The following is a 17,203-nucleotide window of genomic DNA, read 5'->3' on the forward strand; positions in this document are numbered from 1 at the left end:
TTTTTTCTGGTTTCTTGGTTGTGTTGCTGAGAATTTGAACCAGAAAAGGGTTTGAGGAGTTGAGCTAAATGAGTATTTAGAGCCTCTTCTGGGTTAAGACTATGATTTAAAAAACAAACTCTTGGGGCACCTGGGTGGCTCAGTCGGTTAAGCATCTGACTGGTTCAGGTCATGATCTCACAGTCCGTGAGTTCAAGCCCCATGTCAGGCTCTGTGCTGACAGCTCAGAGCCTGGAGCCTGCTTCAGATTCTGTCTCCCTCTTTCTGCCCCTCTCTCAAAAAATAAACATTAAAAAAATTTTTTTTAAAGGATTTTAAAAAACAAACTCCATGACCTATAGTGAACAAACTATCAATTAGTGATTTACTTGACATCTACTGACTACAGTTGACCTTAAGGCCATTACAATCAATGCAGAGAGCTCTGGAATACTTTCAGAGAATACTTCTGGGCTAGGCTGAGGTATTTACATTTCTCATTTTTGTATCTCTTGAAGTGAGAGTGATAGTTTGTCATCACTAAATACATCAGGTTGTGCTTGGATAACAGATTCGTCATACCAACTGAATGAACTTGTTTTTTGGAACTCCTTGCATTTCTTCATTTCTAAGATACAAACAAAACTTTTCTCTTGGATCAGTATCCCTGTAATCATTTGAAACCCTCATCTTTATATCATGTTTTATTGTTTCATTAGAAAGTTCTGACCTCTGTATTAACTTTTAGATCTTTTAAGTTTGGCTGAAAAGAAAGCTAGGAAAAAATGTCTCCAGCAATTTTATTTAGAATTACATTACAATAAAAGTCCTTTAAAAGATGAAGTGCATTTTTAAACACATCAGCAGAACTTGCCTGCATGTGGTATGTTTTTCAAGCCCAGAATATGGATTTCCTTTGCTTCTGTTTTTGAAGTCTGCGATGTTGAAGTAGGAAAGAGTGTTGTTGATGTATCCCTCCATGGTGTAGTGGGTGTGGTCCCCATAGGGAGGGACGGAGAAGGACCAGTAATACACCAGGCGGGGGATCATGTCTGATGTGAAAGCGATGATCATGGCCTATATTGGGAGGAAAACAGTAAGGGGACATTCATTTAGAGCCTTTATAACTATGGTTAACAAATGTGCCAGAATTATAGTTTCATCAGTTGATTTTTTTAAAACTGAAAGATTCAGAAACTTTAATTCTTTCCTAATGGACATAGATAGTGAATGTCCTAAAGTCTTTGAGCAGCTGCTTTAAAGAATAGTTACTTCCTCTTGTCTTCAGTTCAAATAAGGGCTGTCCAGAAGTCCACCTACAATTGGAAAGCAAAAGCTGGCAAGTTGCCTGTTTCTTTTTTTTTTTTTTTTTTAATGTTTATTTATTTTTGAGACAGAGAGAGACAGAGCATGAATGGGGGAGGGTCAGAGAGAGGGAGACACAGATTCAGAAACAGGCTCCAGGCTCTGAGCTGTCAGCACAGAGCCCGACGTGGGCTCGAACTCACGGACTGTGAGATCATGACCTGAGCCGAAGTCGGCCACTTAACCAACTGAGCCACCCAGGTGCCCCAAGTTGCCTGTTTCTTAAGTACAGCAAGAATAATTGTAGACCATCATATCCTGGATAACTCGAGTTGCTTGCATATATTATATATAAATTAGATTTTCATAAATTAGAATATTATACAATTCAATCAATCTTGGAACTCTACTAGATATAATTTTCAGCTCTCTTTTATGATTTAGAAGACCGTTTTGTAGAAGTAATATTAGGGTCAATATTATAATAATTTGGCCTTATACAATTCCTTTGTAGAATTTATAATTGAAATAAAACTGATCTTTTAAATCCCTTGACTCTTAAAAATAGAATATAAATTGAATAAAATATATTTCCTTGATCTAATAATGGTCTTCAAATTCATACTTTTTCCCCTAGAGTATCTTGGCTTATTTATACAAGTCAACCCATAGTCTGATTTTAAACTCTCAGTATATACTTATGTATGTTGCTTCATTAGAAAACAAGAATTTTTTAAGTTAACTTTAAAACGTAGGAAGCAAGAAAGTATATTGGAGTTATTTCATTCATATAGTCAAATGTATGCCTATTTTATAAGATCTAGTGTCTAAGCTTCTAAGCTTCAAAAAGGCTAACTGGACAAAGTTACGAACATTATCATAGTTATGTTCTCAAATTAAAGGCATAAATATAGGTCAATTTTAAACGTGGGCCTGTGTCAGGCAGACCTCTATTAGGATGCAAAGCTATTATGAATTACAAATTAATGAATTTTCTCTAAAATTCTTTAATTTGGGCTTTAAACTCTCCAATGTGTAAAACTGGCTTGAAGGAAGGAGCAAGTAAGGGATATACTTAAATCCATATTCTATGTGAATAAACAAAGTTAAATGATTCAGTGATTTATTGAGGCAGAAAGACAGGTTTTTGGCACAACGTGATTTTTAATACTATTCATCTGAACATGTGGTTTAGATGCAGAGAGACCACAAGCCAACAAACAAGGTCTCAGTCAGAGCAAGAAAAACAACTAAGGGGCTTTTCTATTGCAAAATGACCCCCACTAGTAGACCAGCTTTGTCATTTCCTCCCAAGTGTGCGTGTGTCTGCTTGTGGCTGGTGGAGGGGGGAGGGGGTAAGGCAAGAATATTTTACTTTACCAGATTTGAATAGTTTAAAATTTCCTGTTATCATTTAACTATAGCTTTTTACAGAATCACCTGCAGATGTGCTCCAGGAAGCTGCAAAAATTCCAACAAGGAAGATAATTCTCTTGTCTTCTGACAAGATATTTTTCCTCCTGAATTGAGCTGCTTTGAGACACGCTGCAAGAGTACAAATAAATGCAGTGTGCTTCATTTCCTATGCTGTTCTGAACACAATTTTCCATTTATATCAAACTAAATTAAAATTGGTCTTCAACGGCAGATATTGTGGCCTGATACGACCGTGTCAATTCAGCTTCTTTGCTGGGGACTAGCAGCTTTAAAATGAATGATTCGATGTCCATTCTCATCCCTGGTGGCTATTCTCTTCTTCCTACAGTTAAAAGCTCCCCTATTATAGAAAGTTAGCACTTGAGTGCCCAGTACATTTTGCAGGCACATATTAGGAGTGTGAGGGGATAATTTACATGTTTCATTCTTAAAGGCATATATACAAACATACACAGAACCTGCATCTTGGAAGCTGTAACAAATCCTAATAATATGGGAAAGAAAAGGATTGTCCATCATTCAATCAATGATCTAAAAAGCAGTTTTCCTACGGTACAAGGAAACGATGCCTAAGTTGTAAGAAGAAACAACTACTGGATAAGAACCAGCAGCACCAATTAGCAAGCACGCATGTGCCTGTGTGTGTATACACAGACACATCCACACAGAGTAGACCTAGAAACACAGCCAGTACCCCATCTGTGCTAATGGAGTGGAGCCATCCTGGGGATACTAGGAAAAGGTGCCTGACACAAGCAAACCAGAGTGCTGAGGACTGGGCAGTAAGAGTCATTTGAATTTTCTGGCTAGCTGAAGGTCAAACAAAAATGCTTTTAGTTTCAAACCTTGTTGCTAAAATTTTCCTAATGTACACAATTCCACGTTCCTGCCTTGCTTAGTGTTCTATAGCATATTTAATGTGACAGATTAATTCTTTCATGATTGTAACACAGTGGACGTTGAAGGTATGGGTTACTTGGGTGAATAGAAAATGATACAACCTAGCAGTTGTTTTGTGTGTGTGCGTACAATTTGTAACTTTCTCCAAAAAGTAGGGATAACATACAATTCAGATAAATTGAGAGTTCTTGACGGGTGGTGACAGCTGGGTTCCAGATAACTTGCTTTGTTGTGTAAAACTGTAACCACAAGAATTGTAAAATTCTTGTGCCTTTAGTTTAGACACCTGTTGGAAGTCTACACAGACTCACTATTACTGATGATGGATAATGATGATAAAACAGCAGCAGCTAACATTCCATGAGGACCAGGCTCTGTGTATTCCATGCATTAACTCACTGAAGTCCTTGGTCATCCTTTATGGTATATAATATTCTTAAAATATGTGATAGGGAATTATTCAATTTACAAACAATAAAATGAAGCTCTGAAGTGTTAAGGCCTGGCCCAAGGTCATGCAGCTGGGAAGCTACAATACTGACAGGTGGACTGAGAGTCTGGCCTGTGACTGAAATGTTCCCTCATCCAGAATGTTCCCTCATCCAGAAGACTGACCCACAGGCACTGAATTCTGTTCTGTTTCTACAGGTGCTTGTGGGAAAAGACTGGGGACTCAGGGCAAGTGTGGCTTAACTAAGAAATGAAAACTGGGATATCATCTTTTGGGAATTGTCAGTGACCCAGGAGTAAAATGGGTAGTGAAATAAGGGAGGAAATAGCCCTAATTGTAAGCATATTTCTAAGGAAAGTGCTCATTCCCCTGCTGGGCTGGCATGGAAATTGTTCTCCCTGAAAACTCCCTGCTGGCCTGTGTTTTCAAAAAAAGGGGCGGGGGGGGGGGGTGCGGGGGTGGGCAAAGAGAGACTGTTCAGATTGGTCCAAAATCTATACAGGTTGTTCTGTTCCCTCAGAGCTGGGACACATGCAGGGTATGAGGCTGCTTAGCTAATGACTAGAGGGTGGCCAGCAAAGGCCAAGGGGACAGACGGGGTGGGGAAGAGAGATGGGACCCACCCTAAAGCCCCCCCTCCTTGAAGAACCCTAGGAGACATGATTGGAACACACAAAGTGCGTGAACATACCTCATCATCAAATAGTCAATATTTTAAATTGATAGTTTGGAATATATAGTAAAATATGGTAGAAGGATAGTTCTTATTTGTGGGCAGTAAACACTGTAAGTGGGCAGATGTCTATTACAACAGCACTATTGTATAGCTCTTTTTATAGTCGCATCAGGATTAAGAGAGTTGGTACTTACTGTTATTACTATTACTATGTTCCCGTTAAATAAAAACGTTAGCAAATGAGCAATGATAGTATCATGGTCACTCTTAGCAACTGCCTCTGTAAGAGCTCTTGACTTTGTAAATCATTAATAAATAATTACAAACACTTAAAAACATTAAAAAAATAATAACAACTACAGTTATAACAACTGTTTTTATACAGATGATAGTACCGGCATCTCCCTCCCATTAGAAAAAAATATCAAACATTTGATTCTTTAGGTAGCAACACTAATGCATTTTGGACTTTTCAAGGTCTTTACCCTGCGAAGCCTATGTTTACTCACATTGGTCACCACAGCCAGAATCGCTATTCCTTGCATGATGGGCTGCCAGGCTCCGATGTCTTGGGCTTTTTCTGGAACCATGCGTCTATACTGGGTAGTCATTTTCCATGCGTCCACTCTTATTTCCAATATATTGTTCACCAGAGCCAACAGGGGGGCCAGTGGAAAAGAGGCCACAAATAAGGTGACGAACCCAAACTGAATAACTGTCAATGGAATGGACACACATCATGGAGTGGTGGATGGATGGAAGGACAACGTATTTTCCTTTACTCTTACAAAGAAAGAAAAAGGCAAACAAACTAAATCCCAAAGAGAAAAGACATCCATGGTAATAACAATGTTCAACAAAAGACAAATATGAAATCTCTGGAAACAAGACTAATTATAACCAGTTTCTATCACATGTATACACTTAACAGGAATAATAGACCTAAAATCTTTAATCAACTCAAGTTATTTGCTGGTATTAAAGTTGGGACACTCTCAGTATGTTACTCATTCTCTGTTGAAATAACAATGTTGGAAGATGATTCATGATTTTGGGTTAAAAAAAGAAAAGGAGTATTGTGGAAGTATCTAACAAGTTCAAAAGAAATAAGAAATGTACTTTTGGGAAGGCTATGTGTAGAGAATGTTAGAGGAAATATGCTGCAAATAGGCAAATAAGCGACCTTCCCTGAGTCTGCAAACGCCAAGTTGTCATGCCTTCAGAGAATTTGTAATATTATTACAAATCACAGAAATGTGACAAAATTATCTTAATAAGGCAAAATATAATCCTTCAAGAATTTTTATCTGGAAGTGGTTGCCATCTATGTGGTCATATTAAGTAAATATCCAAGTGAGGGGTTAGAAGTACTTTTCTCCTTGTAATTTAGGTGGCATTGCTATAGATGGGCGGCAGAGATTGGGGCAAGCTGTACCACAGGGAGGTAAAGGTTAGAAATAAGGCCAGAGGTCTAAAAGAAATCTTTCAAGTAAACGAGTACAGATATGGGACTAAGGCTGTGAATGCCAGGAAGATTTACAGCCCCTTTACAGCTACTGCTCAGAACAGGGGCAGGGACCAATCAGGCGAGGAAGGGCAAGACTGTGGAGGGGTATGTAGGTAGAAGGAGCTGGCATGTTCTTCTGGTCTGAGAAGCCAGGGTATGCTGCAGAAGAACAGAGAGGGCTGGAAAGATCTGGCAGGTCCACAGGCCAGGCAAGAGCCATCGTCTTCAGGGAAGACAGACAATTACCGGAGTTGATGATATCATAGATGTTGACACCAATGCTTGGTATTATGCTGCTGACTGTGTCCATGCATCACCTACCCCTAAATGAATTCATCTGCCTGCTAGGGACCAGGCAAGTAATAGAAATGTGTGGAGTGGGTGCAGTCAAATGTGGTAAACTGTCAAGTGCATAGCCTAATGAAATGGAAGGGACTGCATACAGTTGCCATGTTGGAATGAGGGTCCAATGTTGCCTGATCTTATTATTCAAGAGAAGCCAGAAATGAGGACTATGCAAGCAGTCAACCCAGTTAAAAATCCAAAACAGAAAAGATGTTGTTTATAATGACAACAAAAGTATAGACCATTTAGGAAAAAGTTAGTGAGAAATGTTAATAAGGTATGATAATGGTCTTAAAAAATAAAAACAAATAATGATAAATGAATGAATGGTAGGATGTACCATATGCTTCTTAATTGGGCAGACTCAACATGGGGGGACTTATATCAATTTTTTTCTGCAAAATATAATTTAGAATTCCAATACAAATTCAGTTAGTGATCCCAAATGGGTATTTTTTTTTTAAAGCTGAAAGAGGATGCTAAAGTTTTTCAAGAAATATACACAAGTAAAATAATGAAAAGGAATGCTTCGACCGACAGGAGAGACATTCTGGAAGAGGATACAATAGGTCTACCTCTGAGAGATTCTAATAATGTATATTATTATGCTCTGGAATTGAAACAGTTTAGAACTAGTGCATTAATAGTATGAATTAAACAGAATTGATGCAGATATTCATGGGAGTTTACTATATTATAAAAAGTGATGCTTCAAATCAGTGGATTCAAGTGTTGGAGCAATCAGCTACATCACTGGAAAAAACTGGTATGGAGTCCTCCCTTTTGACATCAAAAGAGAGATGGATTCACTGAAAAATAATGCACCAGAAAAACCAACATGGTATCATCTGTTTTGATATTCAAGCGAGAAGAACTTTGTAAGCTTTGAAATGAAGAACAAAAAAGACCTACCGATTCTGCAAGGCAATAAATACCCAATGTAAAAACAAAAATAATCCTTGTCTAAAACTTTTCCATGACCCTATATTGCTAATATGCTCTATGCTTACTTCTTCACTTTGAGTTTCTTGAAAAAGTACCTCAACTATTTCTCTGCTTATTCCCTCCTCAAAGCCCTACATCCTGCCACGGCCCTCCCTATGCTCACTATGCAGTGGCTGCAGATTTCAAAGCCAGGGTACATTTTCAGTCCTTATTTGTTTGATTGCTAGGCAGCTTTTGATATGGCCAAACATTTCCCTCTCAGTGGAATGCTTTCCCCCCTGACTTTTGTTTTACTTAAATAATTTTAAAAAGCGAAGGTGTGTGTGTGTGTGTGTGTGTGTGTGTGCGCGCACGCGTGCACGTGCGTCCACACACATGCATGCACGCACATAATTTCTTTTAAACGCTACCTGTAGTGCTCCTTCTACCTTTTCCCACTGTGCCAGCAATTAAGTGTGGTTTCAACTCTTGCCTCCCCACCCTGCCCGCTTATTTTGCATTATGCTCCTTTTAGTCAGTGTTCAAATTCCTCTTAAGCAACATTCTCACCTTCTAAGCTTTCCATGTTGGAGTAACTCTCTGCTACATTTCTTCCAACTGTTCTGCTATTCTTCCTTTGTGGATTTCTTTCCCCATTTACCCTTTAAATGCCCCATTTCCCCAGGGCCTAATCATCAATTCTGTGTCTGGCATGCCTGAATCACCCCCAGGGTCTTACCTGCAGCTTCTCTGAGCTCCTGGGGAATCCAACTTTCTAATGGACATTTCTACGGATCCATCCCATCGACACCTCACACTTGAAATATTCAACACTGAACCATTTCCTTGACACCAGCTCCTCTCCTCATATTCTACCTGCACATTCAATCTCCTGGAAATTATCTCACCAATTTTATTCCTCACCTACCATACTAGTCATCTCTTCAGCACTTGTCCAATCTGTCTCCCTGATCTCTATGCCCATACCCACTGCCTCTATTTAGGTGTGGGGATTACCTAGTTGTGTGGGTTACCTGGTGTAGCCTCCCAAAATATCCTTCTCCTACCAAAATATCTTCCATTCTGCTGCCAGAATGATCTGATCTTTGTCAACATAAACATTATATAGTTCTCTTGCTTACAAATATTCCCATGGGTAAGGATAAGTTCATTAAGGAGAAGTTCTAGTTCCCTGGATGACCACATGAGACCCATTATGACACAGTCCTTGCTTACCTGACATTCCCACCTATGGATCCTTTGTTCTCGCCATACTTTGAAGTGGCCAAGCTGTTTCATGTCCTTGTACTGTTAAATGTCCACCTCTTTACATGAAATGTCCATTCCCTTTACCATACTTGAAACAACTTCCATTCACTCTTCAAAATCCAATTCAAATCTCATGTGCTCTAGAAAGTCCCATCTGCATTTACTTTCTTAACAATCCACCAAATACTGACCACCCCTCACTTGGCTCTGTAAGGGCAGGCACCAAGTCTTACTTGTCTTGGTATCCCCAGCAATTGATAAGAGTATTTGGCATAGCAGGTGCTCCATAAATGTTTATCAGATGAATGAATAAAGAGGTAGGAGGCCTGCAAACATGAGGAAATACCAATGCAGGTAGTGGGAGGAAACAGTGGAGATGAGGAAATGGAAGAACACAGGCCTGAGTCCTGGAGAAGTATAGTGGGGTGCTGAGGTGGGGTTAGCACTGGAGAAAGAGGAAAACAGGTGGGCACAAGGAAATGCTAAAGAAGAGTTGGTACTAATTATAGTAAATTAGGTGGACAAAATAATATATGAAGGTCACTGTTTGAATAGATCTTTGAAAATTAACTTGGAGATGGAGGATGGTGAGGTCAAGTTAACAAGGATAGAGGAGGCAGGGCCAGAGACAAACAGGGTCCACTCCATCATTTTCTTGCATTTCATTTATGTCACCCGCTCCCTAGGAAGGCCTCACCAAGTTCACAAGAGACTGGGTGTCTGTGCTGTAAGTACAAAATGGTATCTTCTGGTTTTGAAGCTAGATTTTAGACTGACAGACTATCTCTCTATGTCCTGTGTCTGAATTCTCAGATGTTAAGACTAGACATCCAGGGAAGCAATTTGGTTAACAGACCAGGGTTACTTTAATAATCTCAAAGGATGGTGGGGAATTCACTAAAGATAACGGAAATTTTGCTCAAAAATAAAACCCAAAAAACATATGCCATAAAGAACTTCACCGGTGTTGAGTGTGGTAAGTTCTTTATAGATTTTTGGAAGCTAACACTTAATCTGATATCATTTGCAAATATCTTCTCCCATTCTGTCGGTTGCCTTTTAGTTTAATCCAGTGAAGAAATGGGCAAAAGACATGAATAGACACTTCTCCAAGGAAGACATCCAGATGGCCAACCCACACATGAAAAAATGCTCCACGTCACTCATCATCAGGGAAATACAAATCAAAACCACAATGAGATACTACCTCACACCTGTCAGAATGGCTACCATGAATAACTCAGGCAACAACAGATGTTGGCGAGGATGAGGAGAAAGAGGATCTCTTTTGCATTGTTGGTGGGAATGCAAGCTGGTGCAGCCATTCTGGAAAACAGTATGGAGGTTCCTCAAAAAACTAAAAATAGAACTACCCTACGACCCAGCAATTGCACTACAGGCATTTATCCAAGGGATACAGGTGTGCTGTTTCAAAGGGACACATGCACCCCCATGTTTATAGCAGCACTATCAACAATAGCCCAAGTATGGAAAGAGCCCAAATATCCACTGATGGATGAATGGATAAAGAACATGCGGTATATATATACAATGGACTATTACTTGGCAATCAAAAAGAATGAAATCTTGCCATTTGCAACTACGTGGATGGAACTGGAGGGTATTATGCAAAGTGAAATTAGAGAATGACAAAAATCATTTGACTTTAGTCATATAAGGGCTTTAAGAGACAAAACAGATGAACATAAGGGAAGGGAAACAAAAATAATATAAAAACCGGGAGGGGGACGAAACAGAAGAGACTCATAAATATGGAGAACAAACTGAGGGTTACTAGAGGGGTTGTAGAAGGGGGGATGGGCTAAATGGGTAAGGGGCATTAAGGAATCTACTCATGGAATCATTGTTTCACTATATGCTAACTAATTTGGGTATAAATTTTAAAAAATAAAACTAAAAAAAAAAAAAAGAACTTCACTGGGATGGTGGGGGCAATATTAACGTAAACTCAACTAGCAGATGTATGTATGTGTTGAAACTCCAAGCTCAGGTCACTTGAATAAATATCTATGAGTATTAGGTCCAGACAGTGGTGCTCCAGCTGAAGACTGAGAGATGCAAAGGCTTTGTAGCTACCTCGAACAGGATTAGTTAGCCAGGGGACAGGTATACCCACAACCAGATGCCATCAAGGCAGGAATCAAGTACTATTAATGCCTACAGAAAAGAGCGGCAAATCTGTGTGAAAAGCTGAGGGTTACTACTGAGGCTTGGCAGGAGTTCTTCAGGTAGAGAAGAGAATGGTGTTTCAGGCAGAAGGGAGATCTAGTCCCCTCCACTGGGCAGAGGGGACTAGAGCTGGTGGTTGGATACAATGCTCCAGGCTCATTTGCCAGAAGATGTTTGGCTTCAGCAGCTAGGAGGCATAATTAAGAAGGTAGATGGTGGTGTCATTAATGAATATGGGAAGAAGCAGGAGGAAACTATAATGAGGCCATCGACAAAGGCACTCTATATTTATTTTAGAGGAACAAAAATAATTCAAGAGGCACTTGGAAATTCTCTCTCTCACAAAGTAAAATAACAAAAAATAGTTTCACTCTGGTATAGAATATGGAACAGACTGCTTTCAAAAATTAATTTTTCTAATTCATTAGGTATTATTTAGATAATAGGAAAACAATTTAATAAATCTAAAAAATATCTCTGTAATAGTCGTTATTCTATCCTTTCTTGTAGGGTGGGATGAAGCCGAATTATTTTGTTGGTAACTATTTTAATGAGACTATGAAACTCTAAAAGTCATACCAATTTCTCCCCAAAGCACAACCTTTTCCTATAACTTTTTCTCACAATCCTCTTTATTTGACTAATCAACTACAGAAAAATAACTCTATTTTTTCAAGGTATGTTTTCAGTGCTAAAATAACAAATGATATTCTGCCCCAGAATGTTGTTGTTATTAATGCTGATAATAGCTCCAATAAGAAATATTTACAATTATGACTCATTTTGGAATCAGAGGTAATTTTCTTACAGTTCTTTTGAAAATTAACAGAATAAATAAATAAATAGAGCTTCTACGTTATGTACTGAAGCTACACCCTTAAACGAACCTGGTCCCGAAACCTAACAAAAGCAAAAATGAAATTTAAATCAAACTCCAGGCTGCAAAGTATTGTTGACTGAAGGTGCTATGAACCTTTCACTCACTGAAAGAAGCAGATGTGTTTCCATGTTTCATGTATATTTTTAAAAGCAATTATTTTATATATAGAATGTGATTTAATAAAAACCATCCTCTATCTGCAGACTTGTAAACAGGAACTGCAAAGGGGTATCTTTGCAAACACACAAACCCCTCTGCATAAATGCACAGCCTGTCAACCAAAATGTTCTGCCTCCTTTCCTAATCCCCTAAGCTGAAAAAAATTATAGTTCAGTGCAATGGTTAGCTGAAAGGGCACAGATCTAAAACACATAAATCGTTAGCCTCCTAATAAGATATAAGTGTGTTATGCATAATAGAAAAGATGGTGTTTCCTCTGGAAATCTGTTTTGAGATGTGTCCACTTAAAGGCACCTAAGAGCTCAGGGTCAAGTCCAATGAACAGAAACAGAGCCCAAGCAAATACTGCACAAGTGGACAAAGCATTCAAGAAGGAGGGGACCTGTGCTAACTTCTTAATCCCAAACCAGCAAAATGGTTCTGAATTCAAGCCAGTGATTATCCATGAGGTCAAAGAACCAGGCAGAAACCGTGGGCCAGAAGAAATAGAGATGCTGTTACAGGCAGGTGGGAGGTGTCAGAGGGGAACCCTGTGATCCTGCCTGCCACGAAACAGCATGTGCCTACAGGCTCTCTGTCCAGGCTTGCTTCAATGACTCATTCAGAAGTGTATCGGCCAACAGCTGTGCCTGCGTGGACTCCAGCACAAGCTGAATCACCTCTAATAATAGTTCTGAGTTCATTCTCAGACAACATGGTTAGAGTGCTCTGAGGATGGTGAGGAGGTATCTCAACGAATATTCCAGTCCACTGCTTCGTAATAAATCTTTAGCTTTGTACAACATACATATTGACAAGGATCCACACAGTCACCTTATCTGAAAGCCTGATTGTGTACTTTGATCTAGTGGAGAAAAACATGCTTCTCTTCATTTCAATATGCCAGGTAATTATGTGGGATCCAAAACATGCTCCAATCTAATTTTTACATCAACTAAAACTTCAGTAAGGACTTACTCATTTCAAGATATTCATAAAACAATCCCAGTTTGCCCATGGGCTGCAGGTGGTAGTCTTGTTCCCATCGCGGGGCTATCTTTTCTGCTCTGGAAACTGTGCGGCATCGTCCAATCAGGTTCTTGACCCAGCTGCCAAAAAGATCAAACTATCAATTAGAATATTATCCAATTACTTTGCAGATATCTCAAGCTAAACACATAATCCTCCCAAGAAATTAATTTCTTGGTTTCATGCTAAATTTCTTTTTGTTCCTTCTTCTTTACCTGAAAGTATTTTGAAAAGCAGCACTATGTACTGAGTTTTAAGATCGTAACTGCTATTATTTTTTTCTCCCAGCTCCTTTCCATGTGGACAGTTGATTTTTTAAATGTTTTTATTTTATTTTTGAGAGAGAGAGAGAGAGCGCGCGCGCGCATGTCTGTACACGAGTGGGGCACGAGGGAGACAGAGGATCTGAAGCAGGCTCTGAACTGACACCAGGGCCTGATGTGGGGCTTGAACTCTGGAGCCATGAGATCATGACCTGAGCTGAAGTTGGATGCTCAAATGACTGAGCCACCCAGGTGCCCCAAGGACAGTTAGTTTTTAAAAAGACTTTCATTTGATCAACTTTATTTTTTCCCCCATTTCCCTACCATTATCCACAATGGTCTTTCCAGAATGAAGTCACCAGAGAAAATAAAATGAAGACAGACATGGTATGCAAGCTGGTAACAGTGCCCTGGAGAAGATCGAAGCAGAGTAAGGAGTGGAGTGTTGGCATTTGTGGTAGGGGAGTGGGGCGGTGGCAGGGAAGGGCTCTCACCAAGAGTGACATTTGAATAAAAATATGAAGAGGCAGAGAAAACAGCAACTACAGAACCCAGAGGCAGGAACAGGCCTCCTACATCTGACAGAAAGCATGGAGCCTGGTGTGGTCCAGGCCTAGCAGGAAACCAGGCTGGAAGTTTTGAGGAGTGGGGAGCCTAAGAGACCACTGTGGAGATCTGGGCATTTTCTACTCTGGGGGAAACAGGGAGCCATTGAAGGGCTCTGAGAGAAAAGTGATGTATTTTCATTTTAGATGAAACAGGTCCAAGACCCTAGTTAAGCTGAACAAATCAAGGACCAGAAAAGCAAAATGCCTCCTCAAAGTCACAGTGCATAGCTGGCTGAAAACACAGCCTAGTGCTCTGCTCTATCAGACACTGGCCCCACAGAGTCGTCTCTTGTCTTATATGTTATTTTCTTTCTCAAAGCCTCCAAATAAATGTTTCCCCCTTTTCTATGGCTCTTTTTCCTGAAAATAAATTGAAGTCTGGCAGTGAAATGAGGTGTGCACCTGTAGCCTGAAGAACCGTTGTCCCCTAAGACAACAGCTGGCTTGTGGTCTACTCATGGAGTTCACCAGAAGAGGCACAACAGCAGCAAAGAACGTCAAATACAAATGTCTGGGCCAAGCTTTGGCTGATTAAACAATATACTTGTACAGATTTCAAATTCAGGAAATGAGAAGGCCTCACGCTACTGTAAAGACAACTGTGTGTGTTGCACGCGCACCTGTGTGGGTGTGCACTCCCCATGCCCCCCGCAGAGATACGCGTTACAAATAGCTCATTATACTATTAGGTTTCCCACTGCTGGCTGGTCTGTGTCAACTTCACTGACCACTCCCCGAGGTTTACAAAGGGGAGATTTCTCTACAACAGACGGTGCCCCTGGTTTCACAATCTTTTCCCATTTCTTTCTCTTCTATGACATGACGGACACAGCAGGCGGCTGTGGAAAGTGGAGGGGACATGGTCTCAGACACCCCTGAATGTGAATCTACACTTCAATGCTTACTATTTAACTTCAGTCAAGTTCAAATAAAATGGGTGATAAAACCCTGTCAGGATAAAATTCTGTCAGGATTAACTAATTCAGAACAGGTACAATATTTAGCACATTTCCTAACACACCAAAACCCCCTTCACGGGATTTTCTTTTGTCCAGTACAGGCTAACTGGCTGAGGCCAGGACGACTGTAAATACAGCCTAAGCTACTTAGGATTCTGACTAGGGGACGAAAATGCTTGGATCGGTGGATCTCACGTCAGCACTTCGAATGGCCCAGAATGCTTGTTGCTGGTGCTATTTCCTGTATCCCAACCCGAAGCTCTGGCATCAGTCAAGTCTAAAGCATGGCCTGGGAACCTGCAGTTTTACACATGACAGAACCCTTGTGAGCCAGGTGGCATCAACGACGACACATCCATCACCCTTCAGGACATCCAATGAGATTCCTGGTTTCTACTGTTTTGTTTTTGGCTCTGCTTCATACTTCCAGCCTCAGCCTCTTGACTGAATCGTCTCCAAGCCCCAGAGAAGCAGGTCTTTTGCTATCAGGGCCCCAAATCCATTACAATTTGGACTGAGGATGGAACCTCTGTCCCGGCAACCACTCCCATGACCGGCTCGGCTGGTACTTCCCTCTCTCGAGATACTGCCTTCCTCCACCTGTAATAGGTCATATTAGAAGTCCTTCTGACTAGCTTTCTTTTCTGAGCTCCAGGCTCTGAGCCTTTTGTTCAGTCTTCCTGAGTTGAACCACTCATCTGTAGTAGGAAATCTTGGGCTGTCATCCATCCATCACTGTTGGTGGTCTTTTGGGTTTTCTAGTGGGTTATAACAGATTCTAGTGCAGAGATCTCAATCTTGACTGCACACGAGAATCACTTAGAGAGCTTTTTAAAAATACAGATGCCAGACACGGGTAGGATCTTTCTTCTGCTAGCAGGGTTTACAACACAATTTTCTTAGGAATTTACCATGCACATTAGCAATAACAGCATTGCAAAAGGTTACCCTTCCATAAGTCCTTATTATGTGTAAAGCATGGTATAAAGCACTTTACACCTCATTTTCTCTTTGTATCTTTATCATATTTAATCCACATACTACAGATAATCACAATTTCTGTGTAGAATATTCTACAGTATTTCCATTTGCTAATTTTGATTATAAGCATCCTTCACTATCTGAATCTATTTTACTGTTCCTGAATGTAAAGAGTGAGTATGGATAGTGAGGGATAACTGTATCTAGGGTTCTCTCAGTGTATCTCTGGTTCATCCTCTAGCCAAATCAGATCTTGAGAAGGGATAGTTTCCCTTGTAATAGCTCACTTTCCTGCTTTAAGTAGTGCATACCCATTGTAGAAAATACAGAAAACATATAAAGGATGAAAATTACAGCCCTCCATCATCTAAATGCCAAAGAACAGTGCTACTGGCATTCTGGATATTTAATTATTTTACTTAACATTTTAGCATATAAATTTCTCCAGAGTGAATGGCTTAATGCAGGGATTGTGTCAGCCTTTTGTCAAATACGGAACAGAATTCCCAGGAATGCCTCAAATATCAAAATACTAATGTGCGACAGTAGTCACACTTGAAGTGCAGGTATAAACAGACCACGGATACATAATACATCCTTTATTTTTAAATATTTCATGTGAATAAGTTTCATTTCATACCAATTTCTTAGTACCAGTTTAAGAAATCTACTCCCCCCCCAACCCCCGCTGCCACCCACCCACTATGGTTTTGAAATCAGAAAATAGCTCACTGGCAACCAATTAGTCACCAAAATTTAGTGTTAAATAATTAGCCTACTTCCTTCAGAAAAATGCTTTTTAATAATCTGAGTTAAGCCTTTCCTCTATTTGATATATTTATTCTCATATATAAACCCAATATTTGTGCATGGCCTACTTTTACTCATTTGGAAAAATCTGAATATGAACTCGGTGAAGGTAAGGTTGTTTACTGAGTTGTAAGGCTCCAAAATAGTACTTTTATAGCTAAGACCAGAATCCCTTTTTTTATGAGGGGGGAGAGGGGAGAAGGGAGAGCTAGGGTGGGAAAGGGGGGTGTCTGTTTAAAGACAGACCCTGATACTTTACATTGAAGGCGGAGGATGAGCCTGGTGAAGAAATCTAGAAGGACACATTGATACCTAAAGGTTCCTGCTCTACAAATACAGAAAGAAAAGAAAAAAAGAGGTTAACGGCTCTGCAAAGAGAAAGAACAGGAACTTGGTAATGGGGAACAGAGAGGAGAAGTTAGGGGAGGGAAGAGAAAGAAAGAGAGGGAAGTTGTCTGTGGTGGGGGAAAGACAGGCAGCAGAGCCTGAAGCCTACAAAGCCTGGGGCGCCTGGGTGGCTTGGTTGGTTGA

The 17,203-nt window shown here is 40.1% G+C and overlaps 1 protein-coding gene across 1 annotated transcript; it reads right to left on the reverse strand.

Moving 5' to 3' along the window:
* Positions 1 to 6: 6 nt before the first annotated feature.
* LOC125916754 (anoctamin-6-like) lies at positions 7 to 14,008 on the reverse strand. Its single transcript, XM_049623053.1, has 3 exons — positions 13,001 to 14,008; positions 5,258 to 5,463; positions 7 to 1,056 (listed from the first exon to the last, which is right to left on the reverse strand). Exons 1-3 carry the CDS (start codon positions 13,038 to 13,040, stop codon positions 811 to 813), a joined length of 492 nt encoding a protein of 163 aa, XP_049479010.1. The 5' UTR covers positions 13,041 to 14,008; the 3' UTR covers positions 7 to 810.
* Between the last annotated feature and the right edge of the window lie 3,195 nt (positions 14,009 to 17,203).

Source organism: Panthera uncia, unplaced genomic scaffold, assembly GCF_023721935.1.
Source record: "Panthera uncia isolate 11264 unplaced genomic scaffold, Puncia_PCG_1.0 HiC_scaffold_1089, whole genome shotgun sequence".
Lineage (NCBI taxonomy): Eukaryota > Metazoa > Chordata > Mammalia > Carnivora > Felidae > Panthera > Panthera uncia.

What these genes read in the sequence shown, in the direction of transcription:
- LOC125916754 (XM_049623053.1), bottom strand. Translation starts at nt 13,040, where the DNA reads ATGGGCAAACTGGGATTGTTTTATGAATATCTTGAAATGA. An exon ending in TTATGAATATCTTGAAATGA is followed by an intron (nt 5,464 to 13,000) that starts GTAAGTCCTTAC and finishes TTCCATTGACAG; the next exon opens with TTATTCAGTTTGGGTTCGTC. An exon ending in TTCTGGCTGTGGTGACCAAT is followed by an intron (nt 1,057 to 5,257) that starts GTGAGTAAACAT and finishes CTCCCAATATAG; the next exon opens with GCCATGATCATCGCTTTCAC.